This window comes from Dysidea avara, chromosome 8 (assembly GCF_963678975.1).
Source record: "Dysidea avara chromosome 8, odDysAvar1.4, whole genome shotgun sequence".
Taxonomy (NCBI): Eukaryota; Metazoa; Porifera; class Demospongiae; order Dictyoceratida; family Dysideidae; genus Dysidea; species Dysidea avara.
Genome location: NC_089279.1, coordinates 28,386,623 through 28,411,638, shown reverse-complemented (window position 1 = coordinate 28,411,638; position 25,016 = coordinate 28,386,623). Strand labels below are relative to the sequence as shown.

General features: G+C 35.5%; 1 protein-coding gene across 1 annotated transcript; it reads left to right on the top strand.

Moving 5' to 3' along the window:
- Positions 1 to 7: 7 nt before the first annotated feature.
- Positions 8 to 23,280, top strand: LOC136262904 (conserved oligomeric Golgi complex subunit 4-like). Its single transcript, XM_066057322.1, has 29 exons — positions 8 to 155; positions 2,963 to 3,045; positions 4,523 to 4,637; positions 5,105 to 5,155; positions 5,330 to 5,380; positions 5,441 to 5,516; positions 6,374 to 6,491; positions 6,888 to 6,963; positions 7,229 to 7,277; positions 7,638 to 7,739; positions 10,301 to 10,338; positions 12,580 to 12,648; positions 12,708 to 12,748; positions 13,638 to 13,734; positions 15,152 to 15,185; positions 15,327 to 15,382; positions 15,440 to 15,499; positions 15,605 to 15,690; positions 15,991 to 16,047; positions 16,500 to 16,577; positions 18,522 to 18,597; positions 18,951 to 19,013; positions 19,066 to 19,125; positions 19,191 to 19,337; positions 19,389 to 19,472; positions 21,527 to 21,628; positions 21,686 to 21,814; positions 22,520 to 22,611; positions 23,096 to 23,280. Exons 1-29 carry the CDS (start codon positions 75 to 77, stop codon positions 23,136 to 23,138), a joined length of 2,214 nt encoding a protein of 737 aa, XP_065913394.1. The 5' UTR covers positions 8 to 74; the 3' UTR covers positions 23,139 to 23,280.
- The last annotated feature ends 1,736 nt before the right edge of the window (positions 23,281 to 25,016 follow it).

The following is a 25,016-nucleotide window of genomic DNA, read 5'->3' as shown; positions in this document are numbered from 1 at the left end:
TAAGGTATGATGCCAGCCGGAAAGTTTATTGCACTTTTAGGGGTTCGTGCATATCGTAGGGTTGTCCTGTTGTGATGCCGGAGGGATTGGACATTTCGTCAGTTGCCTGTCTTGAAGATATTAAGTCATGCATAGCAAGAATCGAACAAGATGAGGTAAGTTGGCCTATTGAAGTTGTTTACAGGGCTTTAATTAGAATTTCACGATTTGTTCCGTCATTACTACAAAAGTTATATGCCTAGGGTGCAAATTAGCTGGGATGAATGAAATGTTATTGTTAACTTTTCACATGCATACTAGAGAATCACCTACAGGCACAATAGCTGGTGTTCGTTCAATGTTTAATTACGGGTTAGTTGCACAGTTTGGAACTTGTACTGGTAGATAGTGTGTGTAAATCCCATGCACGTAAAGGAGATCCAGTGGACAGCAAGTGAATCCACGATTTGTCTAGGGGGCCAACCAAAAAGAAAAACACATTGTACTTTATAATCCAGAATGAATGAATTAGCCAAGGACAGTTGGAAACGATAATAGTGGGCAGAAGATGAAACTATTGATATTTTAAGTAGTTTTGCACAACTGTTGCAGCCACCTAGGCAAGAAAATTCGTTTTATTTTTGTGTGCCGCAATGCACTTTTTTTTTTGTGACAAGCACGTGTAATGGTTGGAACATTCTATAGAAATATGTTGCCAAATATCTGGCTCCAACATCTTGGACCTTGTATTGCTACAAAGTCCATAATTGACTACTCCAAAGTGTCAGTTTTACTTCACAGAATGTGAACACATTACAATTTGTATAGCAGCAGTTACCTGTCACTTACTCCTACACTGGTACATGGAGTTTAGAACACCGTTAGTGTCTACATGACATTTTTATTGTTTACAGTGGAACCTGTTAATCAGGACACACTTGAAAATGAGAACGCCTGCATAATCTGAACACTTGGGAATGGTCCCAAAATATCCCTTTAGTTGTATGACCTAGACACCTTGACAATCGGACACTTTGGTGGTTTGTCCAAAGGTATCCTTAATTCACAGGTTTTACTGTACTCCAGTAAAACCAGGCTAAAGGGTTAAGGTTTTCTAACCTTTCTTAAGTCAGCAGTGGACCTGTTACTATATATGTTACAAGTCGATCCTGTTTATATCATGTTCTAAACACATCTCAAGTATTTTTCAGGGTTACTTTAATGCTGAGCTTTTCTTATCTATTGCAAATTATTATTTACTGCACGTGTTTGCTATCTATGATACCCTGAAGCTCATACGTTCATACAGCATTATCAAACATTCCACTAACCACTCGAGACAAGTTTGTGTTTTTCCTGTGATTCTATCATGCTGTGTTTCTTAACCACTTGTCCTATGTGGTACTAAGGATATTCCTGCAATGAATTCTGTGTTTTGTAGACACTGATTTTTATGTAGCTATCAACTTAAACAGGAGCTTATAAGCGATAAGTTCCTGATTTTAATTTTGTGAAAATAAAATACTGTGTTCAATCACACTATGAAAACATAACTGTTGTGTTCATTCATGCATTTAAAACAGAAGTACTGCAGGCTTGCAGTTGTTATTTTATCGTTCTGTACATGTATTTCATGTTTTGGTTCTTTATAATATTTTATCAATTATTTTGAAGAGCATCTTGTATCATTTTGAAAATTATCTGAAGTACTTTAAAAGTTCTATAGTGCATATGCCACAGCTGTACAGTGTCATCTCAAGTAGCAACTTGCACTGTATTTTTTATTACATAAATACCATACAGACTCTGGTTATTTAAGGAGCATAGGCATATGGAGAAATCGTTTGTGAATTTACTAATTGTGTCTGTCAGCTTCTGCTAGGTAGTTACCCGCAACATTTTTCATAAAACAGCTAGCTTGTTTCAGTTGAGGAAATGGTGGGTCTTATACAGTTGTTATTGCCTACAGTAGTGTTCTGGCAAGCCATTGAGTGGACTATGACACTTCTTGATGATCTTCTGCTTACATGGCATGAGCTTGCAGTATAATGATTTCAACTATATGTACTTAATAAACAGGTGTCTAACACAGGTAGCTACACTGTGTGTACTTAACAGGCAATATGTACTTATTTATCATGTGTCCAAAACAACAACCTCTACACTATTTCAAATATTTTGTTATTTTATATTACATTAAATGTTGGAACAATTACCATATGTATCTCTCTCTGTCTCTGTCTCTCTGTCTCTCTCTCTCTCTCTCTCTCTCTGTGTTTGTGATGGTAAGGTGTCTAAATCAACTACTTGCATTAGATATTAACATTGTGTAAAAACATTACTACAAGCTTGCATTTCTTCCGAAAACATGGTTATTAAGAATTTTCACTTAGCAGCTTTACCCCATTATAATTGCCAGCTCCCCAGCATAAACACTATGAGGCATACCTCATAATCTGCTTAATAAGTGAAGCCTTATGATACATATAGTTGTATTGTAAAATCATCCTATCTGTGCTCTAACTTTTCTTATCAATCCATCATATTCAGCTAACTACATGGTTTCCATAGCAGCGGTAGTACATTGCTGCTGCAGAGTCAAGGCTTTAGAGTGTTAACACTTGAATAAGGCTAATGGCACTATTTGTTATGCAACAATGAATATGCATTCAGGTGTGCTATTTATAGCCCGCACGTAATGGTTTATCATCAAGTTATACTATTTCATCCAAAGACATCATCATGCCCTTGACAATGTGACTGTTTTTTTGTTTTACTTTTTAATACAAGTTTTAACATTGTCAATTGTGGACAATGAATAGTTGTTATATGGTAATTTACTGTGAATGATACATTTCCTATTGGTTGCTGACTTATGTACACTTCAGAAATGGTTTAGTTTTTAGTTCATTTCCTCTGCTGCCATATATCTAGTGTAATCTATTACCCAAATAAGGTTGATTTTGTTGTGTGTTTTACGTAGGAGCGGTTGGAAGCAGAATTGAATGCTGTTATGAATCAACAGGAGCACCTTGACACCAAGATAGGTGCATTCCAGCAAACCCTGTAAGGAGCTCTTGTATCTCAAGATAAGATCTATAACAAGATGTCCGAACTTTGTGTGCATGTAATTGAGGCATAAAACTTGCTACCATGGGATCTTAGTCAGAGGTGGCAACTAAGTAGTGTTGAGCTCATGATTTAGAAGGTTAAGCTGTTGATTAATGACAGCTGGTTAATTATGGGGAATGCTGGCTCATATCGGTTGTTGCATGACGTCAGCTTGTGGCTAGGGATAGTAAGAATTGAGTATGTAGCCATGTGTGTGTAGCCATGTGTGTATATTCTTTTCTGATGCTTCACACACTTATTATTTTTTATTCTTGTTATTTCCTTGGGCTATGTTCACACTATGATATTCAATTTACAAGTGTGAAACAGACATAAAATCTTACTGACACATCTTCCACATACAAAGTAGGGAACCATGAGGATGTATGTTTGTCTTCACAGCATCTTGTGTCATACACTTTATGCTTAACTAAACGTAGTTCATGTATATAATTTTTTTGCAGTGGAAGATTGTGTGCTTGTTTTATGTTCCATATGCTTTTATGCTTGGTATACTGCTGTGTGTCTTATGTTTCACATACTTTAAAGCTTGTTAACTGTATATTGCTAACTGTATATTGCTGTGTGTCTTATGTTTCACATACTTTAAAGCTTGTTAACTGTATATTGCTGTGTGTCTTATGTTTCACATACTTAAAAGCTTGTTAACTGTATATTGCTGTGTGTCTTATGTTTCACATGCTTTAATGCTTGTTAACTGTATATTGCTGTGTGAATACAGTTCTATCCAAACATGTAGCTGTAGTCTAATGATAATTGTTTTGTTTAATAAATGAATGAATTATTTATGGTACATTTGTTAAACATATGCAATTTTGGAAATGTTGCTACAGTACACTAGTTTTTTGATTGTACACTTAATCATTTTAAGGTGCTAATAGTATTATGTATTGAGGATTTTATGGCTCCTCATAAGAAAATGGAGGAGTTACTGTTTTGCAAGGCAGGTTCCTCATACCCATTTTGGCTACGAGTCTTACATGCTACCAATGCTATGTAAAGCAATACACAGTACAAACTGTAGAGGACACCTTTTCTGTCTCAAATTCTTATCTATTCTCTTAGTATTTCCAGGAAACATAGCTAATAGCTGTGTTTTGTGGTCTTCTTTAATTGGTATAATTTTATCACACATTTATACATTGTGTGTTAATCATGCCACTTGCTGCCAATCTCACTTTGTGTGGCTGTTAGACAGCTTGTGGTCTTTTCTGGCTGCTGCCCATTCAAGCCATCGTAGAAGTGTTTATTAATGTCTACTTAGTCGATGCATGTTTGGGGGCTAACTGCAGACCTGAATTCAAAAAAAGTAATACCTTTGTGCATAGAGCTGGACTTGTAGCTGTACCATTCATGCAGTAGACTAAGATTACTTGAAACGTGCATTTATTTTGGTGATGCCACCCTGTAGGTCTAGTCTAGCCACAATGATGAATGACGCTCAACGTTTGTCTCGTGTGGTACGGAGCACTGCCCACTTGGCTGAATCTGTTAGTAGTAAAGTCAAACTTTTGGATCTAGCAAAGGTATGTTGCTACACGTCAAAAATAAGATAGTCATGAAAAATTAAAAGACTTAAAATGAACATACTAGCATGCAGATTTGAAAATATGTAATCATGCAGTTTAGATGTAGAAAGGATGCATGCAAACACACCATAGCATAAAGCTGAAAAGGGTTTCTTTGCTTATCAATGGACATTAATCAGTAAGCTTATACATGAAGTGTTAATATGTATAGAGTTTTAATTTGATGAAGTAGATCAAAGTACACTTTTAGAACTGACAAGGCTTTAGAAGTAAAAGGCTGCCATATTACAGTAACCATTGCTTTAAAGGTCAAACCTTACATAGCTAGTACTTTGCCAAGGCAACAGTTGACCAATGTTTTTATAATTTTGGTATGCCAGTTGTTACTCTTGCTATAGAGAAAACAGATGGTGTGTGTTTGTCACCTGTATTTGTAATCAATCTCATTTCTCTCTCATTTGTAGGGCCGTGTGTACGAAGCCATGAAGAGAGTGGATGATGTTATGGACCTAAAGGTTCTGCTGATATCATTTACAATAATTAATTGTTCACATTTGCTAAAGATGCATCGGCCACAAATCTTTTGAATGTTCATCATTTGTTCGCTTGCTATAGTTGCATTAGTCACCCTTTAAAAAGTGTACAATTAATTGATGCAAATAAGATTTATGGTTGTCATATCTTTGCAGAACTGCGTAGATGGAGTGTGCACATCACTGCAAAGTGGGGACTATGAAAAGGTAAACAATCTAACAATAGATATGTTGGTTTATGGACAATAGTATTTTCAAATTATATAGGCAGCTGATCATATCCATCGCTACCTCACCTTGGATGAATGTTTTCTGAAGGAAACCGCTAAAGAGTCTGAAGAAGGTGCACATGTTAATAAAATTGATTCTTGTGCTTCTATCAGTTTTGTTTTGATAACACATTGTGACCACATGGTGGCTTATGTCACAGCCTTTTCTACTGCAAAATGAGTTTTGTAACCTACAACTATAGTTTATACTGTCGCCATGGCAACTACTGAACACTAGGCTGTGCTGGAGATACCCAATCTCTTCAGCTACTTACATGTGCTTGTTTTATTGGTACAAAGCATATTTTCTAGATCACTGAACAAAATTTGTGTAAGTGTAGGCGAATATGCTATACAGCTGCTGAAGGCACTATTAGACATCTGTTTCACAAGATTTTCTTTATTTAGTGCTTGTGGGTGTAACAGTGTTATGAATAACTGTGTATTAACTCCTATAGGAAAAGATTATCATAATGTACATTATCATAATAGATGTAATTTGATGTTCCAACATCACGCCTGGTATGGTGATATTAAAGTAAGGCGGTGGGTTTCCATATTAATAATGCCAAGATGACAATGTAAATTGTGTTATATGCACCAAGCCTACAATAATTTTGCAAATTCTTGTGTTTGGCAATTGAACTGGTGAGCCAAGCATGCATGTAGGTTGTACAATCACTTAAGTCAAGTACAATGTTTTTTCAACAAGATGTATCAAGCCAGGATTCAGAAACCTTTTCAATATTTTGTGGTCTCTTACTTCAAGTGTAGTTTTGTGGTGTTTATTGCTCTTGACTAAACATAATGGTTAATGCTAATAGTGCATGATGAAAGTGAAACAAACCACACACTTATTTAGGAAAACTTCTTTCTCATAGAATTTGAGAATGTACGTCTCATAAATAATCTCATATATGGTACATTTCAGCTGGAGGTGTGCAGAGTGCATTTCAACAGCTAAAAGAGTATGAAGTCCAGTTAAAGGCGATTGTAAGGAAGAGATTTGATGCAGCAGTGGAACTAAAGAATCCAGAAGAAATTACTAGGTCCTCTATACTTTATTGTATTGGCACCCCTGAATAATATTAGTATATTACTTTTTTATTACTGCAGCCCACTATATACTAGGTAGTATTTCTTAGTATTCATAGTGTGTGACATTTAATACCACTGTGTAGAGCACTAATGGCCCTACTAGTGCACACACACAATGAGTCAGTAAGACATTCTCTTACATTCAGTTAGCTTTCCTTCATTGTTTCACTAATTAAACCGTGATGTAATGAGACTAGTAGAGGAAATTGAAGCATGGTTAGGGTTTTGCCAATCAGACTACGTTTATGAGTCTGGCTATGCTTGTGAAGCTGTTGTGTTGCATGCTAACTTTAGAGAAGTGCTTCATCTCATTGTACAACTTCTTAATCTCCTTTTCTGTATTACAGATTTTTGAAGCTATTTCCAAGACTGTTTTTGGTGGAGGAAGGTTTAACACGTTTCACCAGATACTTAAATTCACTGGTAAGCATAAGTTAGTGTTTTGCCACTGCTAAGCACACTGAGACGACCACATTAATATGATTAGACTCTACTATAAAGAAATTCTTTTAGGTGCTTTAGTTTTTATGTCAACATTTCATAATCATTGTATTTCTGGAGATGATGGTTGATTAAATGAATTACATCAGGTTTAGGGGGGTAATTATTAGCTGATCAATGATGTTAAATTTAATATATACAGATAAGTAATAACACCCATGATGAAGTATTTACACTTTTGTTACAGATATCCTCTACATCTATGCATAATCTACAAACTGCATTAAGAGCTGATGGTTAGTTTAATTTCTAGACATTGCATTTATTAAACTATGGGATTTAATTCTTGGAAAAGTTGCATAGACTGTGTATGATCCTGAATAAGTTAGGGTGGTGGTATATGCAGTTTCTAAAAGGACATACACTTTAGGCTTACATTTATTAGTATTCTTGACAACATGGTCTCTGTTGATAGGGACATATATTGGACTTTTGTCTGTGTTTATCTTGTGTCAAGTGGTTTCTCATTGTGAACATATTACAGCATTGGTTTTTGACTGCAGCATAATTAGCATGTTTTAATTGCAACTATACTGTTACTTTATGTTACATTCCAAAATATCCATGTGTTGTTTATAAATAAATGTGTATTTAAGGTCAGAGGGCTAGTGTAATTTATGCGGACACACTAATGCTTCTGTATGAAGGGATAGCACGGATCGTGGAAGATCATCAACCATTAATTGAAGCATGTTATGGTATGTTTGATGGGCTATAGCTGCTATCAGGTGATTTGTCTCCTGTTGCCTCTTAACCAAAGTTTGCAAAACAAACTAAACCTCTACAAATTGGATTTATTATAACATTTATAACACTGCTATACAGAAACAACGTGGGTACCTCAATATTTCCCATATCCAGGTAGTTTATTATGTACACAAAACAACACACACACACACACTCGCATACTAAAACAAAGGAAATTCCTTTTCAGTGGTGACGGGAGTCAAGTACAATTCAGGCCTTTATATCAATTGTTTGTGATGTGATTGCTAGCTGGCATAACATAAAATAGGATTACCACTCAGGTGTGGTTGTGTGTTGTCAATGTCGACTGCATAATTGAGTAGGCGTTGCTTGTTGCATAAAGTTTTTAATTGGTGGAGATTCATGTATTCAGACAATACATTCGTGACTCCATACTGATTAACGTAGCTTTAATTTAATCATAAGCTAGACACGGATGCATGGGAATTTGTTATTTGGTAGTGAGATTTTTAAGATGCCTTCTCATCGTAAGTTTTCTCTTACTTTGTATGCTAAGATGACACTATTAATCCACCTCTTGATGTCTGGACATTTTATGAGTCTTCTGTGTGTACTGCTGATAGGTGTGGTTAATTAAAATACTTAACCCTTTACATTGAATGTGTATGTGGCAAGACTATGTAGCTATTCTCTGCCAATTGTTTTGGGCCTTTGGCTGTACCGAATAGTTTTCATTGTGCTTGTAACAAAATAAAAATATTGCAACAAGTCTACATTGTATGTGTATACCTACCTACCTACCTACCAGCTATAAGCTATAGTATTAGCATGTTGAAAAAATATCTTTGATCCAAGTGTCTGCTAATTGAACAACTGCTTTACTGCAGCATGTTCGCTGTGTAACATTTTCTCTGTAGGTCTGTAAAAATAGCACAGAAGTGCATCAGTAACATGTCATTAGTCTAGAGTGCTTTCCAGTATGCTCTATAAAGAAGGCTTTTGGTGAAGTTACAGTGATGTAGCAATAAGTGTTAAGGTACTATGTAGTTTTAGTTTATAAAGTTCTGCACAAGTGTATTACCACTTGCTGCACCCCCTCTCTTAATGGCAATATCTTACAGTCTGTTTCTCCAACATCATTTGTTTATTGATACATTGGTATGTTAAATCTGTTTTGATTCATCATTGTTGGTCCTTTGTGCAAGAGTCGTGTTAAACATTACTGAAAGAATTTGATTGTGACACAGACTGACATCACACTACTTAAGATTATCTGGTTGCTTAGCTACTAAAAGAGTTGTAAATTGCAATCCATACTCAAGTGATACGTGCTTTGCTATGTAACACATACATCTGTGTAAGTAATCTTGTATTTGTGGTTTGATCTCTACACATGTAGATACAATAACCATTCTTCCTTTAGTTTTGTATAAAAGAATCTCAGGTTGTGCATACATGTATACAATACTGATTTTGCATATTAACATGTAATAATTTGTTTGTACTTATGCGCCTATCAATATATTTCATGCGCTATCTTCCCGGCGATTTACTAGTAACACTGACACAAAACCATGGCCACACCATGAGGTGTTTGACCATCACTTGTTAATATTAAGCACTCGACTGATTTTTTGTTGTTCCGATTTAGAGGATGAAATCTCCTGTAATGCAACCAGGGCTTATATGAAAGATTTGACACACTAGTAAGACTGCCCTGCATATGGGGCATTTGATATTGAGGTGTGTCAAATCTTCACCATTGCCCTGCATAATCCCAAGGGGGATAGTGTGGCAATGTAATGATGGGTGCATTAGAATGCTAGTCCAATCCTTGCCTGGAAAGTAATAGGATTATCCTACTATTACATCTAGGTGTGCAAAAGATAGTTGTAGTTTTTACATAATTATTGCTTGATTTATTGGTTGGTACTAATTTTCTTTGCAGATAGGGAGTATTTGTGTTGAAGTATTCAATTTGTCTGTCAGTTTATAAAGCAGTAAATTGTACCAATGAATAGAAAATCTCGTTATCTTAATCAGCTGAACACTAACACTAGAACAGTATGGCTTTTGATGGCCACTTCCCATAGACCAACTGACGCTACTGTAAAAGAAACCTGTTAGTTTTTAATGTTATAGGTAGTAGTTCTTCAGTGTAAGTTTCATGTGCATATTTAGCAGAGGTGAAAATAAGCTTCAGTTATTAAGCAGACAAATGTCAGATCAACCTGATAGTTTGTCTGACATGCTTACTGGTTAGTGAGCCAACAATGCAGTTGCCTTCAGAATTCTTGGGTATAGCTTGTTTTATCATATAAACTTGTTGTGTCAACTAAAATGCATGCACAGGAAATTGCAAAACAAAACCACATCCCAACATGTTGGATTAACAGGAAAGTAGTGTTGCTATATAATTTGATTTTAAAATCTTTATTTTTACTTACCTGCAGTATAAATTTAATGTAGCCTGGAAAATACAACATATGTACTTTTGTGATAGTTCTTAGTGTGTTGCAGCTTTGATATTAGTACATGTATATACATCTAGGTTCTGATAAAATGCCATTTCTCATGGAACAACTGCAGGTATTAACTTAAATTTTGTGTGTGTGTGCGCGTGTGCATATGTATGCAAGGAGCATGTAGATCTTGTACTGTTTGACAACTTGCATGCACTGTAGTGATGATGCTACCGTGAGGAATGCAGGACAGAAAAGTAGTTTTTATGTACATGTGGATTCTGCTTGAACCGGTGTACACTTACGTTACCATAAATGGTGACAAAACAGGATGAATGTCCCTATCCTAGATCTTAAGTTGCACTACAAAGCTTTCTGTGTACTGTATCACAGACATATTCATTATCTTTCACTTTAATTCATTGTACAATCTCTACAGCAGCTGGTTTCTGCTGGACAAATATCAGACTGTAATGAGAAAAGACTGTTGCAGAACTTGCTACCAAAAACTATAGAATTGTTTACAACTTGTTGTTGTACTCTTTCAGTAGACACTATTGTGAATGAAGTATCCAATGACCGTTTACCATTAACACTACAATAACCTAGCTAGAACTGTTTCAATTGTACATTCATGAGTACATTTGTGTGTACCAGAAAAATTGGAATGTTGAAAACGAAAACTTTTGTAGTCTCAACAATTTATGTCAAAATTTAACTAGCATATTATATGACGAGATAGACAATATTGTAGTGACTTCAAGAAAAGTTGAGTCACAAGTGTTTATTGCTTTTGCATATAGTTTAAGTCATGAAAAATCACTTGACTAAATTTGTTTATTACTGAAAGGTGTTTCTATGCATGTTTCTATATTTGTATCAAGTACAAGTTGCATTGCTTGCATTTATTACTTTCCAAGTTTGTTAATGTTTACATATGTCACAAAACCGCTTAAATAAATTTGTTCATTAATGAAAGGCATTTCTACAAATCTTTTTCTAGATTTGCAGGCCATATTAATAACATTTCTCATGCAGAGAATAATATGCTTGCCCTTACAAAGATTTATTGTATTTATGTGCACTGAACCTTGTACTTGTTGCTATTTATGGCCAGCAGCCATGAGCCAGTAGTCTCAAACCCTATGTGTAAAGCTGAAGCGACAATGAATGAATAGCCATTTTAGTGATGTCAACGATCATGCCACGATAGCGGTGATGATGCAGTTCATCATGCTGAAAGATTTTGACTGCAGTTTTGTAATTAATTGGGTGATTGGGTATATTTTTCAAATTTTATATTGTTAGTTCTTTCTACTACTAGCTGATGAATTTAACATATGTATAGATAACTTGTCACCTTTGTTATATCCAAGACTGTCCAAGCATTCTCAATTAGAAATAGGAGTGTTTAAAAGACAAGTGCAGCAATTGTAAACTTATTGCTATGAAATAAGCTTATGGAAAGGAATCCTTAAGCTTAATCAAAATAGTTGTTAACCTTAACAAGACAGGCTATTGAGGTTTTGAGTCAAGTAATTGCTACAGGTAGACATTTCTTTTAAAATTGTAACCGTCACATGATTATTGTCACAGCAAGGATTAGTCACTAGACATCGTGTTACATTTCTTATATTTATATGTGTACTGTTTCCAAGACTACTGTACATCTTGTAACTTTTGACTACTTCAAAACATGGGGTCATATGTTGTATCAGTGTTCAGTTTATAAATAGATTTAGTGATACAGGTAAGTAGTATGGCTTTATAACAAGTCTCCATAGCACTCCACCCTAGTGTTAATCCAATTCAGTGGTGCACTTTAACATTTTAGATGGCTCTATAAGGAAAGCTATGTGTATTGTAAGAATAGGTTAATTCCTTTGATCAGGAAGATTGATTGGCATGCATAAAAAGCTGTGGTGTTTGTTGTCTATTAGCATCCAACAGTGCTAGAGTTGTGGTCCTATTAGTCATGTGTGTTTTGTTTGTTAATAAGATTGTAGTAGAATCCAGTCAGTAATTGACTATAGTGGTAATTAAGGTATTCACCCCCACTGATTAAATCTGTCACAGAAAGGATTTTGTAAACCATGTTGTGTACATGATAATTATGCTTGTGCCTCCAAAACTTGTTGCCCTAAATAGTAAAAGAGTATCACTGTTTCTGTGAAACTATCTATGCATATATACAACTTCTTAGAACAATAGATTGGAATTTTACCTATTTTAAAATCCACGCTAGTATTATGATAGCTGTATAACAGTGCATGATGTTTTTGCACACATATGCCCACGTGGAGTATGGGAATATATATATATACACCCTATAGTTTAGTGTGTTCACATGCAACTCTCACATGTATAGGAGGAATGTGATAGACAATTAGATGCTATAATGAAACAATATCAGGGAGAAAGGCAACTGGAGCAAAAGGCAAGCATTGTGATATTACTCAACAACATCCACCTTGCATGTGATCGTTATTTCAATAGGTGAAACAAGTGGTGAGTCATTCCAGTCAAGTCACTCCCAGGTAAAACAATTAAACAGAAATTAAATTATGGTTTGACAGAAGTCTCACTCTCACTGACTCTTTCCTAGAGAATATGGTTTCCAATTATTAAATTGTTGAATTGAAGTTTAACTAGTTGTAGTAAAATATTTAATGTATTTTGTCCAACTTAGTACATCTGATTTTGTTTTTCACAATTTCCATCTTCCCCACCTTCATCAATGGTATAGCAAATTGCATGCTTCTGTTATTTCATTCAACACAGCTGTGGTCTGCTTGAAACTATCAACCTATACTGACTATAGCTATGTTGTGTACATTTAACAGTGTTAAGTTGCTTGTGGATATAGACACGTTTAATTGTGAAGTGCAGTGTACGTTACTTTAGTACATCTTGACGGACTACATGCTTGATTGAAAGCTTATGGCAAAATCATAATCTGTAAATCTCACGCTTTTAACTTATTTTCTTTTCCTTATAATGCTAATAAAATTATAAAAGATAACTGCATGTAATATGTAAAATTGGTGTCTGATAGAATTTGAATGAAGGACATTTATATATGGCTAGTTGTACTAGAATAATACCAGATTGTTTCAGTGTGAAAGATCACCTCCAACTGCTACGTGTTGGTATTTAATTAATAGATCAAGAGCCTTCCCATACTCTCTTTCTTTTCAATATTGATCTAATGAGGATTTAAATGATGATACTATACAATATATAAACATGTTTACAAAATCTTATTGAGTCTGATTCAGAACTTGTATAACTAAAGCCTTATTTTCCATATAAAATTGCTGTTTGTTTTGTACATAACACTATTGAAGTTACTTGTGTCTATGGTTAAATGTAAGTGATAAGGAGCAATTCAACTACACTTAATCACTGCAACACCTTCTTGTATAGGCCAGATCCAATGTTGTTTGACAATTTTCTATCAGAGATGGCCATGTGTAATGCGCACACTGAGCTCTACTTCAAGTTCCTACGCAAGAAGTTTGTTGTAAGTTAGGTGTGACAAAAACAGAAGGCCTTTCTTTCACACATTCATGCTCACACATATGCATCCCATATTGAGTAATTATCAGTAATACACCTTAGTGTTGTTTTTACAAGGAGTTTAAAACCATAACTGCATTTATTGGGCTTGCTAGCACATGTGAATGACTATAGTATGTTCACGTTGAGCTGAATCCTGAAAAACAGCTAAAAATTAAAAGTGGATTTTTTCTCAACAGAGTTAACATTTCAGCCAACCAGATGATTATTGGTAACAGTAGAGGTGTCAACAGCAGACACGTACGGTTTGGCTCCATTACAAGTTTGGGAAAGGGCTGTAATGGACACTGTACTTATATGGCTTCCCCATAGGAAATGTATTGTGAAAATTTTGATTGGCTGTAACTATTATGTCAAACATTTGAACAAAAAGATTTTGAAATATTTAGCGGGTCAAGCAGTGCTACAAATGAGCCAAATTTCAAGATCATGTGTAATTGCATCCATGAGTTATTAAATGTTCTTGAGGATTCAGCTCAACGTGAACATACTATAACATGTGAGTATGTGTGTCAAAAGAAGTAGTGGGTGATTGTATACACATCATTGTGACATTGTGTGGGTAATGTTTGCCTTCTACTAATTACATTTCGGAATGCTCGGATCACATATCAACGTGTTTGGCCTAGTTTTCTATATTTCAGCAAGTTTTTGTAGTATCCATAAAAAAAGGAAGTGACGTCACAATGACTCACAACTGCCATATAAATACTGCCACGTGTTCACACCATTCGGCCTTTTTTCTTGCTCAGTCAGCGAACGTAGTGTCCTTTTCGCTCCTTCGGTTATGTCTTCAAGCGATTCTTCTACACATCGCCATATGTTCACCTCACATTCCTCATGTAATCCAGAATAGCTGGCAATCACTCTGTGATCTGAGCCATTCAGGTAATTGTTATTACAACAAATTGCCATTCATAGCCCAACAATAATTGTGTTATTGTGGTGTACATAACACCACAATCTTAAGACGCCACAATAACAATTATCATCCTAAGGTTGAATTAAGGTAGAGAAGTGTACCACACCTTGTGATATAGATATTGTACTAAATACACTGGCTTTTTGTAACATAAGTAATTATTTAAGTGTTTCATTTAGTTTTCACTGGGCAGGTGCAAGTGGATTACAAACTCTGTGTGATTGTGGCTGCCTTTAAAGGGACCAAAGTTGCATATTCTGGCTTGATGGTATACATGCATTTGTACCACCCATTGAGGGTGGATAGAGGAAGCAACTAGATTACTGCATGCCAAGGAATCTATCCCTTACTAACCAATATATGGTTAAAGTGTTATTTTATATGTACAATCATTTTTTAATGTATTTCTTATATGCAACTCTTTACATATGGTATATAGGGCAGTGGAGCTTCAGGAGACCAAGCTGCTTTAGGTATTATAGTAATACATTCAATATCAATATTGATTTTGTGTATAGTAATAGTGTACAAGCACTATTGAAAGTATTTATATGACTGATGCATTGTACAATTATGTGCCTGTAATGGTTTGTTTATATTATTTTGAATTGTAGCAACGTCCAGAGCAGGTGTGGTTGTCAAAAAGTCAAAAACTAGCCACTTACTGCAAGTATGCCATGTTTATCAAATAGTAACTAGAATTTTTACATTATATTTTTTGCTATAGGAGCTAATGAGCCAATATATTACAATTGAAAACTTCTTTCTGAAAGAAACCTTCTCTAAGGTGTGTTTCTGTTTTATTCTCTTTATTCTTGGTTGCTAAGTCAAAAGGCTGTCTGAATGCTGTGGCTAGTTGAAGTTAATTGTATATTACACTGTAATTGCTCAGGCAGTGAAAATGTCTACAGTTAGTTCTGATGGCAAGACAACCAGTGTGGTAGATGATGGCTTCTACATTATTCACAAGTGCCTCAGGTATGCGTGGGAATAGTGGACTATAACTACAACTGCACTGATAGTATCTCATGGTAGAACCTTGTAAAAACTTTCAGACACATTTGAATGGTGGAATCTTCAACCTTACATATTTTTTCTGTTAAATTATAAATTAATAGTAAACAAAATATTACGTTTTACTCTGTATATATGTACATTGTGTTTAGCCAAACAAAGCTTGTTATAAATTTATTTATGTTTGTGGTATAGAATTTCTGGACTTTAAGACTGTTAAAGAGATTCTGCTATATCATTTCTTTGTCTTTATTTTCCTTTTAGGAGATCATTCAGCAGTTGTAGCGTGGATGGAGCCTGTGCCATGTTGAACCACTCCAAGTAAGTGTTGAAACCTAACTACTTGGCCTGCATCACTACAACAGTGTTTCTGGATATAATTTGTACTTGTATATTGAGCTGTATGGAAAAGGAAGTCAGCCAGAGTTTAACTTTCAGTACCAATGACTCATTCTGATCCTGTGATGTAACAGTTCTACAATGTCATGTGCTGGTGTGTGTAGTGTATATTTTATTTGTTGGAATTTACATCCTGACACTGAATGGGTATAAGGAAGCTCATAAAAATAGATTTTGTGTGGCTTTAAAAATTTATTTTTCACTGAAGCTCCAGCTAAAAGCCCCTTATATATTGCCAGCTCCTTGTCTTGACTTAGGTTACCATATTGTTTAGGTTTCACTGTATAAAGTGACAAGTAAATTTTGCAGACACAATCTACCTAGGAGACAACACTTTTTCTCTTTGTCGAAATTCATGTGTTTTGTTCTTCTAGTACACTGTTAATGACAGACCATAAAGATGCTCTCAAAACCAGACTGAAGGCAAGCTACCCTACCACCAGTTATGCAGGGTAAGGAAGCACAGTAGATTTGTAACCATAGCAAAGTATGTATTTTACCACAAGCATGGGATTCAATCTATCCTGTATGCAGTTTGATTGGTAATTTTAAAAAATTAATTTTATAACAATGGCGAATTTCTATTGCATTTACCACAGTAATTAGTCATACCAATATCATCGTAACTCCAATATGTTCCATGACTAATGTCAGTAATGAGAAGTCCACCAAATTAACAGTTTGCCAATATACGTAGTTTATTGCCAAATAATATAACCCCACCAATTAGACCATGTACATACAGTATATCACATACCATGCTCTGCATGGTACCACCCATACCATTTCAGGTATATGTATTTTTACTGTTTGGCCTGGTAGCCTGCCCATCTGTGTTATATATTTAGACTAATAGATAGTGTGTTCTTTTTTGGCTATAACATGGAGTAAACATGAACTGCTGTCAAGTACACCCTTGCATGCGTTATGATGCGTACACTAAATTGGAGTGATGTAATCACATTATGATTTATAAAACTTTTCGGTAGAAAGTTAAAAGTATGTTGAAAAGTTCTGTATTGCAGTTCTGTTTTTATCTGGAAACCTGCTTGTTTTTTCAAGACCCTCAAGTCACTACTTATTAATAGCAACTATCCTGATATAAAGTATGCATACGTCCGTGAGTCAGTCTCTGTTGAGAGAACTATTATAATACACACCCAGTAATTATGTATACTTTATTCCTTTTAAAATTTACGAAGCTTAACATCTATAAGTTGACATAAAAACAAAGACAGTCATGCAGGTCAAACAAAAGACATACCAGCTCAGTGCGTAAACAGCCAATCAAGTCTAGTAACACTCAGAGCCATGTAGAGTACAGATGTATATACAATACTTGCAGCAAGGGTGCACTGTGATTACATTGCCAGACCCTTTTTCTTATTGTCAAGAAGAGACAAGTCTATAAATGCAGACTAGCTCTACAATCTCCATATTCTGGGAGTTCCACCGTTTTACTGTGAAGCCTCTAATTGCTGTTAAATTGCAGAATGGCTTTTAGCATTCCTTAGCTATGTTTGAGACCTACTTGACACGGTCACTGTAATGAGGTGGTCTTATTAATGAGGTCATGAAGTACACCTTTTAGATCTACTAGACATGTAAAATGCCTTCAGAATTCATTTCCGCCACTTTTAGGTAGTGCTTTGTCAGTAATGCTGTCGCATCACGCAAGTAATGTGATGTTTCAGCTCCCCGGGATAACATCAGCTTAAGCTGCCTATCCCAGTACACAATCAATCAAGTACTCTGATAAGTATGTAAACATATGCAAACAGAAAGATATCAAAAGGAACAAGACGAAAGTTAGCCTTCTAAACAGTATCCGGACAGTAAGCCTTGTGAAGTACACCAATATGAGCTTCATAATGAATTATTTACACCTCACCAATCCTGTCCAGACCAATACTAAGACCACAAACTTCTAAACACTTATACAATTATAGAGCTCAAAGTTGGCAATTCAAAGGATATTGCTACGGCACCGCTCAAATGCAATGTCGTCTTGCGAGAGTGCAAGCGATAAAAAACTCGCTAATTAAAGAGCGTGGCACAGTTTGCTCGCGAGTATTCATCCCAAATGAAACGGGATAAATACTCACAAGTAAAATGGGTGCCGCACCCTTTAATTAGCAATTTTTAAAATTGCTTGCACTCTTGCGAGACGACATTGCATTTGAGCGGTTTGTACTGCATATGAATGTTATAGTGTATGGGTTGTATGTGGCTAACAAATGGTCAACAAGTTGTGGAGTGTAATGGAATCTAGACAAGTGCCTGTGGACCAGGAATTTGGAATTTCTTATTATTATTTAAACAGCATGACTTCATGTAGACAAAGGATTGATCATCACTATGGATCACACCTTATAGTCCCCTTCTTTCCTCCACAGAATGGAATGGGCTGGTGTACTCCAAGGCAAGTATCCAACCACCATAGAGCCTGAGGGTACCCTCTCCACCAGCTTGGTGAGTATTTTCTGTACCTGTTGTAGCAATTATAATTTAAACTGTTGGTAAAGAGTGTAAACTTGAGTACGACCAGGTCTGTGTACTCACCATATTTTAGTAAATTGTTTATTTTGCATGCTTACAGAGAGTCATGCATGGTCATAACCCCTTGTCATGTGATACAGTTGAACCTATGTAGTTACTCTAATCTGATAGTCACCCCCGTGGTGAATTCTCTTGGCTCAGTATACAGGTAAACAGTTTAATTTGCTAGGAGGGCGGTTGTTCCTTCTCTCATGTACATGTTTTAAGTGGTGTGTTATAAATCAATCAACTTGTCATGTCATTATGTACTGTATTGCACACTTTAGGTGGTGTTGAATGACATTGAGGTGACCATTAATAACATACAGAAACTGACCAAATCACTTCAGGCATGTTCCCTGCTCTAGGGTGCTTTGCATATGCTATAGAAACATTTTACAGGCTGAGTCTACCAAGTTGATGGTTCAAATTGGTGGGTCAAGCAGTGAAGCTAAGCTTGACGTAAGTAGGAGTTTAGATGTGTGAGAATCTGTGGTCATTTTTTTCAATGTCGTTACTTTGTTTAGAGTTGTGTTGCTGACTTGGGAAGCTCTGCAGCCTCATTTAAGGAGCTCCGTGAGACTGCCATATCGTCTGTCTGTGAGAAACTGTTGCTGCAAAAGTTTCAACCACTGGTAGAAGTGTTTGGTAGTTTCAGCCATGTTTTGTCTGAGGTAGTCACCAATTTAAGTTCACCAGGCAGAATAATATGTTGTCACTTATAGGAAGATTATTCCAATTACGAAGTTAATGATCCTTTTGTTCAAGGATTTATTTCAGGGGCTGATGTGATTTTCAATGAAGTCAAAGTACATGTGTATTGTATGTGCAGTGTTAAGTGTGTGAGATGTGGGTTTGATGAATGGTGTATTAAAGGTGTATCCATATACTCAAGAGCTTTAATAAACACATATATGGTGTTTGCTCACAATGTGTGTGCACGCACGCACGAATGCACACACACACACACACACACACACACATACACATACACACATATTCATAGTGTAGTGCAGTGCGGGTGTTATACTGTACATCAGGATGAATGCATTTTAGTGAAATTATCTATGATACATTTTTCAGTGAAAGTCCACACCCAGTTAAACTCTCAAGGTTGCCTCATTTAGGCAATCACAACAGTGATTATCAAATAGTTTGTTATACTAAATAGTGTCACCTGATGTGATTTCATTATCTTTCATGCTGAACACAAAACACTATATCATCAAAGGAACTTACACGTATGTACTTTGCTATGCTAATATTTATACAAGTCGATACACAGTTTATTTCTAGGTATAAGAACTAGGGAGGAATTGCCCTTATTTGTATGGCTGCATGTGTTTAGTAGAGGGTAGGTAGGATAGAAGAGGGCTTTTTTATATTATAAAAGTGTGTGTGTGTGTGTGCATGAGGCAGCATAGTCAAGTGGTTAGAGTACCGATACTGATAATCCCAAGGTTCCAAGTTTGATTCTTGATGATGCCCACACCCAGTTGCTGTTGTTACGTCCAGATCTGTTAATGGGTAGGTACCTGGTGTTTACTTAGGAGGCAAATGACAACTGTTTATGTCTCACATAATGGGTGAGGTTAGAATGGGACTTTAGGTGCCATCCATGAGACATGCCTTTGCAGTGTCCTAGTCCTGCCCCAGGGAGATTTGCCTGAGTAGTGTACAGATGGTTCAATGTTTCACTGGGTGCTGTATATGGCAGCCGAAGAATTTCCTTTTTACTTTGTATGTGTGTGTTGTGGGAGTGTCAGTGTACATTTTTTAATGAGTGCTAAGCCTGGCATCCCATCACTGTAGTGATTTAATAAAATGATATCATGTGATGGGTGTTTATTGTGAGCATGACCATTTGCACAAACAACAAACTTGCACACACCCACACATGCATGTAATGTGTGAACAGACATTGTGTGTATATATTGTATAAGCTATTGTGATAATTGAATATACAACATGTTTTACAAACTGTTTAGAAGTTACACTTATCCTTGACTTAGTACAGTAGTATAGTATGAAAATTGTGTGCACTTTGTGAAAAATAATAGCTTTTTAGTAAAAAGTATATATATATATATATTTTTTTTTTTACAAAGCCACAAAGTGCACAATTTTCACAATACAGACATTAGGTTGTGTAAAAAAGTTTTTACACATCCTAATGTCAGTATTTTTAGATGTAGTACCATACAAATTTGCTTCACTTTATGCTCAGGTAATACGAAATGTACCTACTGGAGTATAACCACATTCACATTTTCCTGAATGACAAGCACACACAAGAACAGTGCTGGTCACTCACTGTAAAGTGGTAATAATAATAAGAAGAAGAATCTTGAAGACAAAGGGTCTGGTATATGCTCTTATGGTGTCTTGTTGTGCAATGTTTAAGATCCAAGAGTTATCAAATACCTTTGTAGACCAAATAACACCACCCAGTGTGATCATAACAAGACACAGTACCATTACCCACTCATTGTTTATAGCTCTCTGCCTTCACTTTCTAATCATAATTATGCTTTCAAAAATAATGGGATTTGTATCTATATGCAGAACTGAGCATAATCCTTTACACAACACACCAGAGTATGTTTAAGTGAGTGTGTGAGGACCACTTATTCTATAGTACAGTAAAACCTCATTAATAGGGCCATGGGATTAAAATATGGCTCCAATTAGTAAAGTGGCTTGATTAATGAGGTCATGAAGTACACCTTAACTACCTATTTGACATGGTCACTACATGAAGTGATCTTATTAATGAGGTAATGAAATACACAATGAGGTGGCCCTACTACAGAGGTGGCTACTAAGTGAGGTTTTACTGTAGTAACTGTATGTGTTGCTGCAGGTAACTCTTATGCCAGAAGTTTTTAACCTGCTTCTCTCTAATTTGACCAATGAAATTGCTTACAAGATTGAAGACCAAATATTCAAGTGTCGCTTCAACCAGGTAATATTTTTTTAGAGTTTTATTGTTATTATGATGGGTGTGTTATGTTATATGTAGCTAGGTGGTGTGCAGTTTGACAACAATTTGAGGATTCTGGTTGGCTATTTCTCATCGCTAACAGAGTGGGCCATCCGGGACAAATTTGCCCGTCTCTCACAAATGGGGACCATCCTAAACCTGGAGCATGTGAGTGATTACCACGTGACAAAGGACTAGAAAATTTCAAATAAAATATTAGAGTTGACTGAATCAACTATACGTATAGTGGATATTAAAGATATACATGGACCCGCATAGCATAAATAAAGTCAAAAGCAAAGTTTTGCTATGTTATAGTTTCAACAATATGTAGCAATTACACATTTGAGCGTTGATAAGCTACAGAACTATAGATAGAGTTAGTTATCATTCATATTTGTAAGTTGATGAAAGTCATCAAGTTAGTTTACTTTTATGTGACTGAAGTTTCTAAAGTAACAACTACTTGAACTGTGCCTCTACTGATGTCCTATATTTTGAATTGGTGTTAAAGTTTCAGTCAACAATATGTGTTGTATTTAAACTTGAATTAGTGCATTCATACTTTAAGAGTTAGATTTTGAAAACTTTTTTGTAGGAGCATGCCTCCATTCAGGTTCCTAGCAAAAGCTTAAGGTTCACATACTAATTAAGCTTTGCACACTGTGTAGACCCCATCAACTGCTTGCCTAGCTATTCACTCATATTAGGTTTCTATGCCCTTGTGCTGGACATATGTGCAATATGTAGCTGGCCTGACCACTGAGTTCTTTCCTTGTCTTTTATTCTTACTGCATGTGCATGTAAAATAGTTCGTAACTATAAACATAGTTTTCTGTAAGTTGTTTCATCCATACAATGATAACTACATAGGTGAGTGAGATATTTGACTACTGGGGGTCAAGGTCTGGTCCACTGGTATGGAGGTTGACACCAGCTGAAGTGAGAAGGACTCTTCACCTCAGGTAGTGTAGTGTTGTCTAAAAACATATTATTACTAGAGAAAAAAAGAAACCCCTTTAGTGAAGAGCAAGGGTTTCATCAGGCCCATACTCAGTACAACACTACTATTTATAATTCTGTGGACTAAAATTCATTACAAGCTTCCATCATGTTTACACTTCCTTTTACAAGGATTTTATGAAATGCGTGTACTGTTATAATCTTTACCACACTGCATTTGATACCACACATGAAACATTATTGTGACCACTTCTACATAAACTAATGTTCAACACTCACTTCTTCATGAAAAAATACTTCTGGTTCCTATTGTATAGTAATTTAATGTTTTGGTAGTTTTGATGAGTGGATTAAAAGACTGTTTGCCAGCCTACTATATTCTCTGCCAGCCCCAAAAAATTGAACATCTATTCATTTATTTGTGTTTTTGAGTACAGTAGGAACTACTCACAAGGAGTTGGTTATTATTTTGTGTTCTACTTTCAGGGAGGACTTCAAAGGTGATGATATTAACAAGCTGAAACTCTAGTACAGTCATAAAAAAAACTGAACAGTGTTATTAAAAAGCAAATTAAATACATTATAATTGTTATGTCCAATTAATGTGTAACATTACAACACACACTGTTGAGTCTTTCAGTACACACATTAAAAATTTAATTTCACTATTATTTGTTGTGGATTAAATTTTAACTTCCATCATACGGTCCATGGTGGTTCTTCACACCTCATCCTCCACTGTGTTAGTTAATGCTATCACTTGTTCCCAGTGTATGTGAGTACTATTGAACACCTTCTGATGTTTACCTGATGATCATGCATGAACAATACGCTGACCCGCATGCAGGGTCCAATAAAATAATGCACCAATCACCAGCAAAACTCTGACATGCCTGCTATAGTACACAAATTCTGATTCAGATGGTAATGTTTATATGATTGTGCTGATGTTTTCTTTCTGGAATTGAATAGCAAATCCTATCAAGGAGGGAGCTAGTGATGTGCCAATTAATCGGTAAATTGGTTTATCAGCCAAATTTCAGCAATATAGGTAATCATTAGCAGATTATTTAGCCAATTATTTTACTGACCCTGATATTGTTTTCATAACAGCAAGACAAAAAATTAAGTTTTAAAATGGCAATTTTACAAAATACTTGTGAAATTTTGGTAAACATAAACATCAGATTGGTTATCAACATCAGCCATTACTTAAATTTCAATATTGGATAATTGGAAAAATTTCTTATCGGTATGTCACTAGAGGGAACAAAGTATATTAAAATTATAGGGGCCAATACTGATCAGTATAATTAGTACTAAAATAATTTAACTGCATGGCTTAATGCTGACATTACTTATAAGTTGATGTTCATTTAAGTTGCATTGACCAACTGATTTGTGGTGGGCTTGGATCCATTACATATATATGGTTGTGTTGTTATCTTTCAATACGGCATTGGAATGAATGACTTTGTGTTGTGAAAAATGTATTACAGTCTAATGTGTGGGTATATACAAAAGACTATACCCCATACTATACATGCGACTGAAACAGAAGACTTTTCACATGTATATACGTACATGCTTATATGTATCATTTATCAGTAATATCTTTGTTCACATTCAGTACTGTTTTACTCAAGGTTTCAAAAACCATAAATACTTTAGGTAGCATTCTAAAGGTGGGTGTTTGTATAGGCACCAGTGTGACATTGTGTGGGTGATGTTTGCCTTCTTACTAATTGCTATTACAACAAATTGCCATTCATAGCACATGTACAACAGTAATTATTGTGTGCATAACAATCTGTGATATAATCATCAACCTGTATAGTCAAATTAGAGATGTGTCCACACCTCATGATCATGCAATAAGTATTGTAGGAAATACACCAGTACCTTTGTATATGGTAAGCACATTAATTTTTAGGATTTCACTTAGATCACTGGGTGTGTGCAAGTATAGACTCTTTACTGTAGCTGTGCATGCCTAGTTTTGGCATACATGCACTAATATAGGATTGATACGGGAAGCAACTAGATTGCTATCAAGGAATTTATCCCTTTATTGGTTTTATCAGCTAGCATGCTAGCAGTATAAGCTGTTATAAAATTAATATTTATTACAATCAGTTTTTAATGTATTTCTTATATGCAACTCTTTACTTAGGGCAATAGATATAGGAGACCAAACTACTATTGGTACTGTAGTTTAGTTGGACTTATTGTATAGAGTATAATAGTATTCATCAATTTCAATTAGTCACAATGTTCAGACACTCTTTTGACTAAAACTTCCTTAGCAACCAAGAATAAAAGGAACACACCCAGGTTTCTTTTAGAAAGAAGTTTTCAGTGTAATATTGGCTCATTATAAGTATTTTTTCACTGCAGCATACTTGCA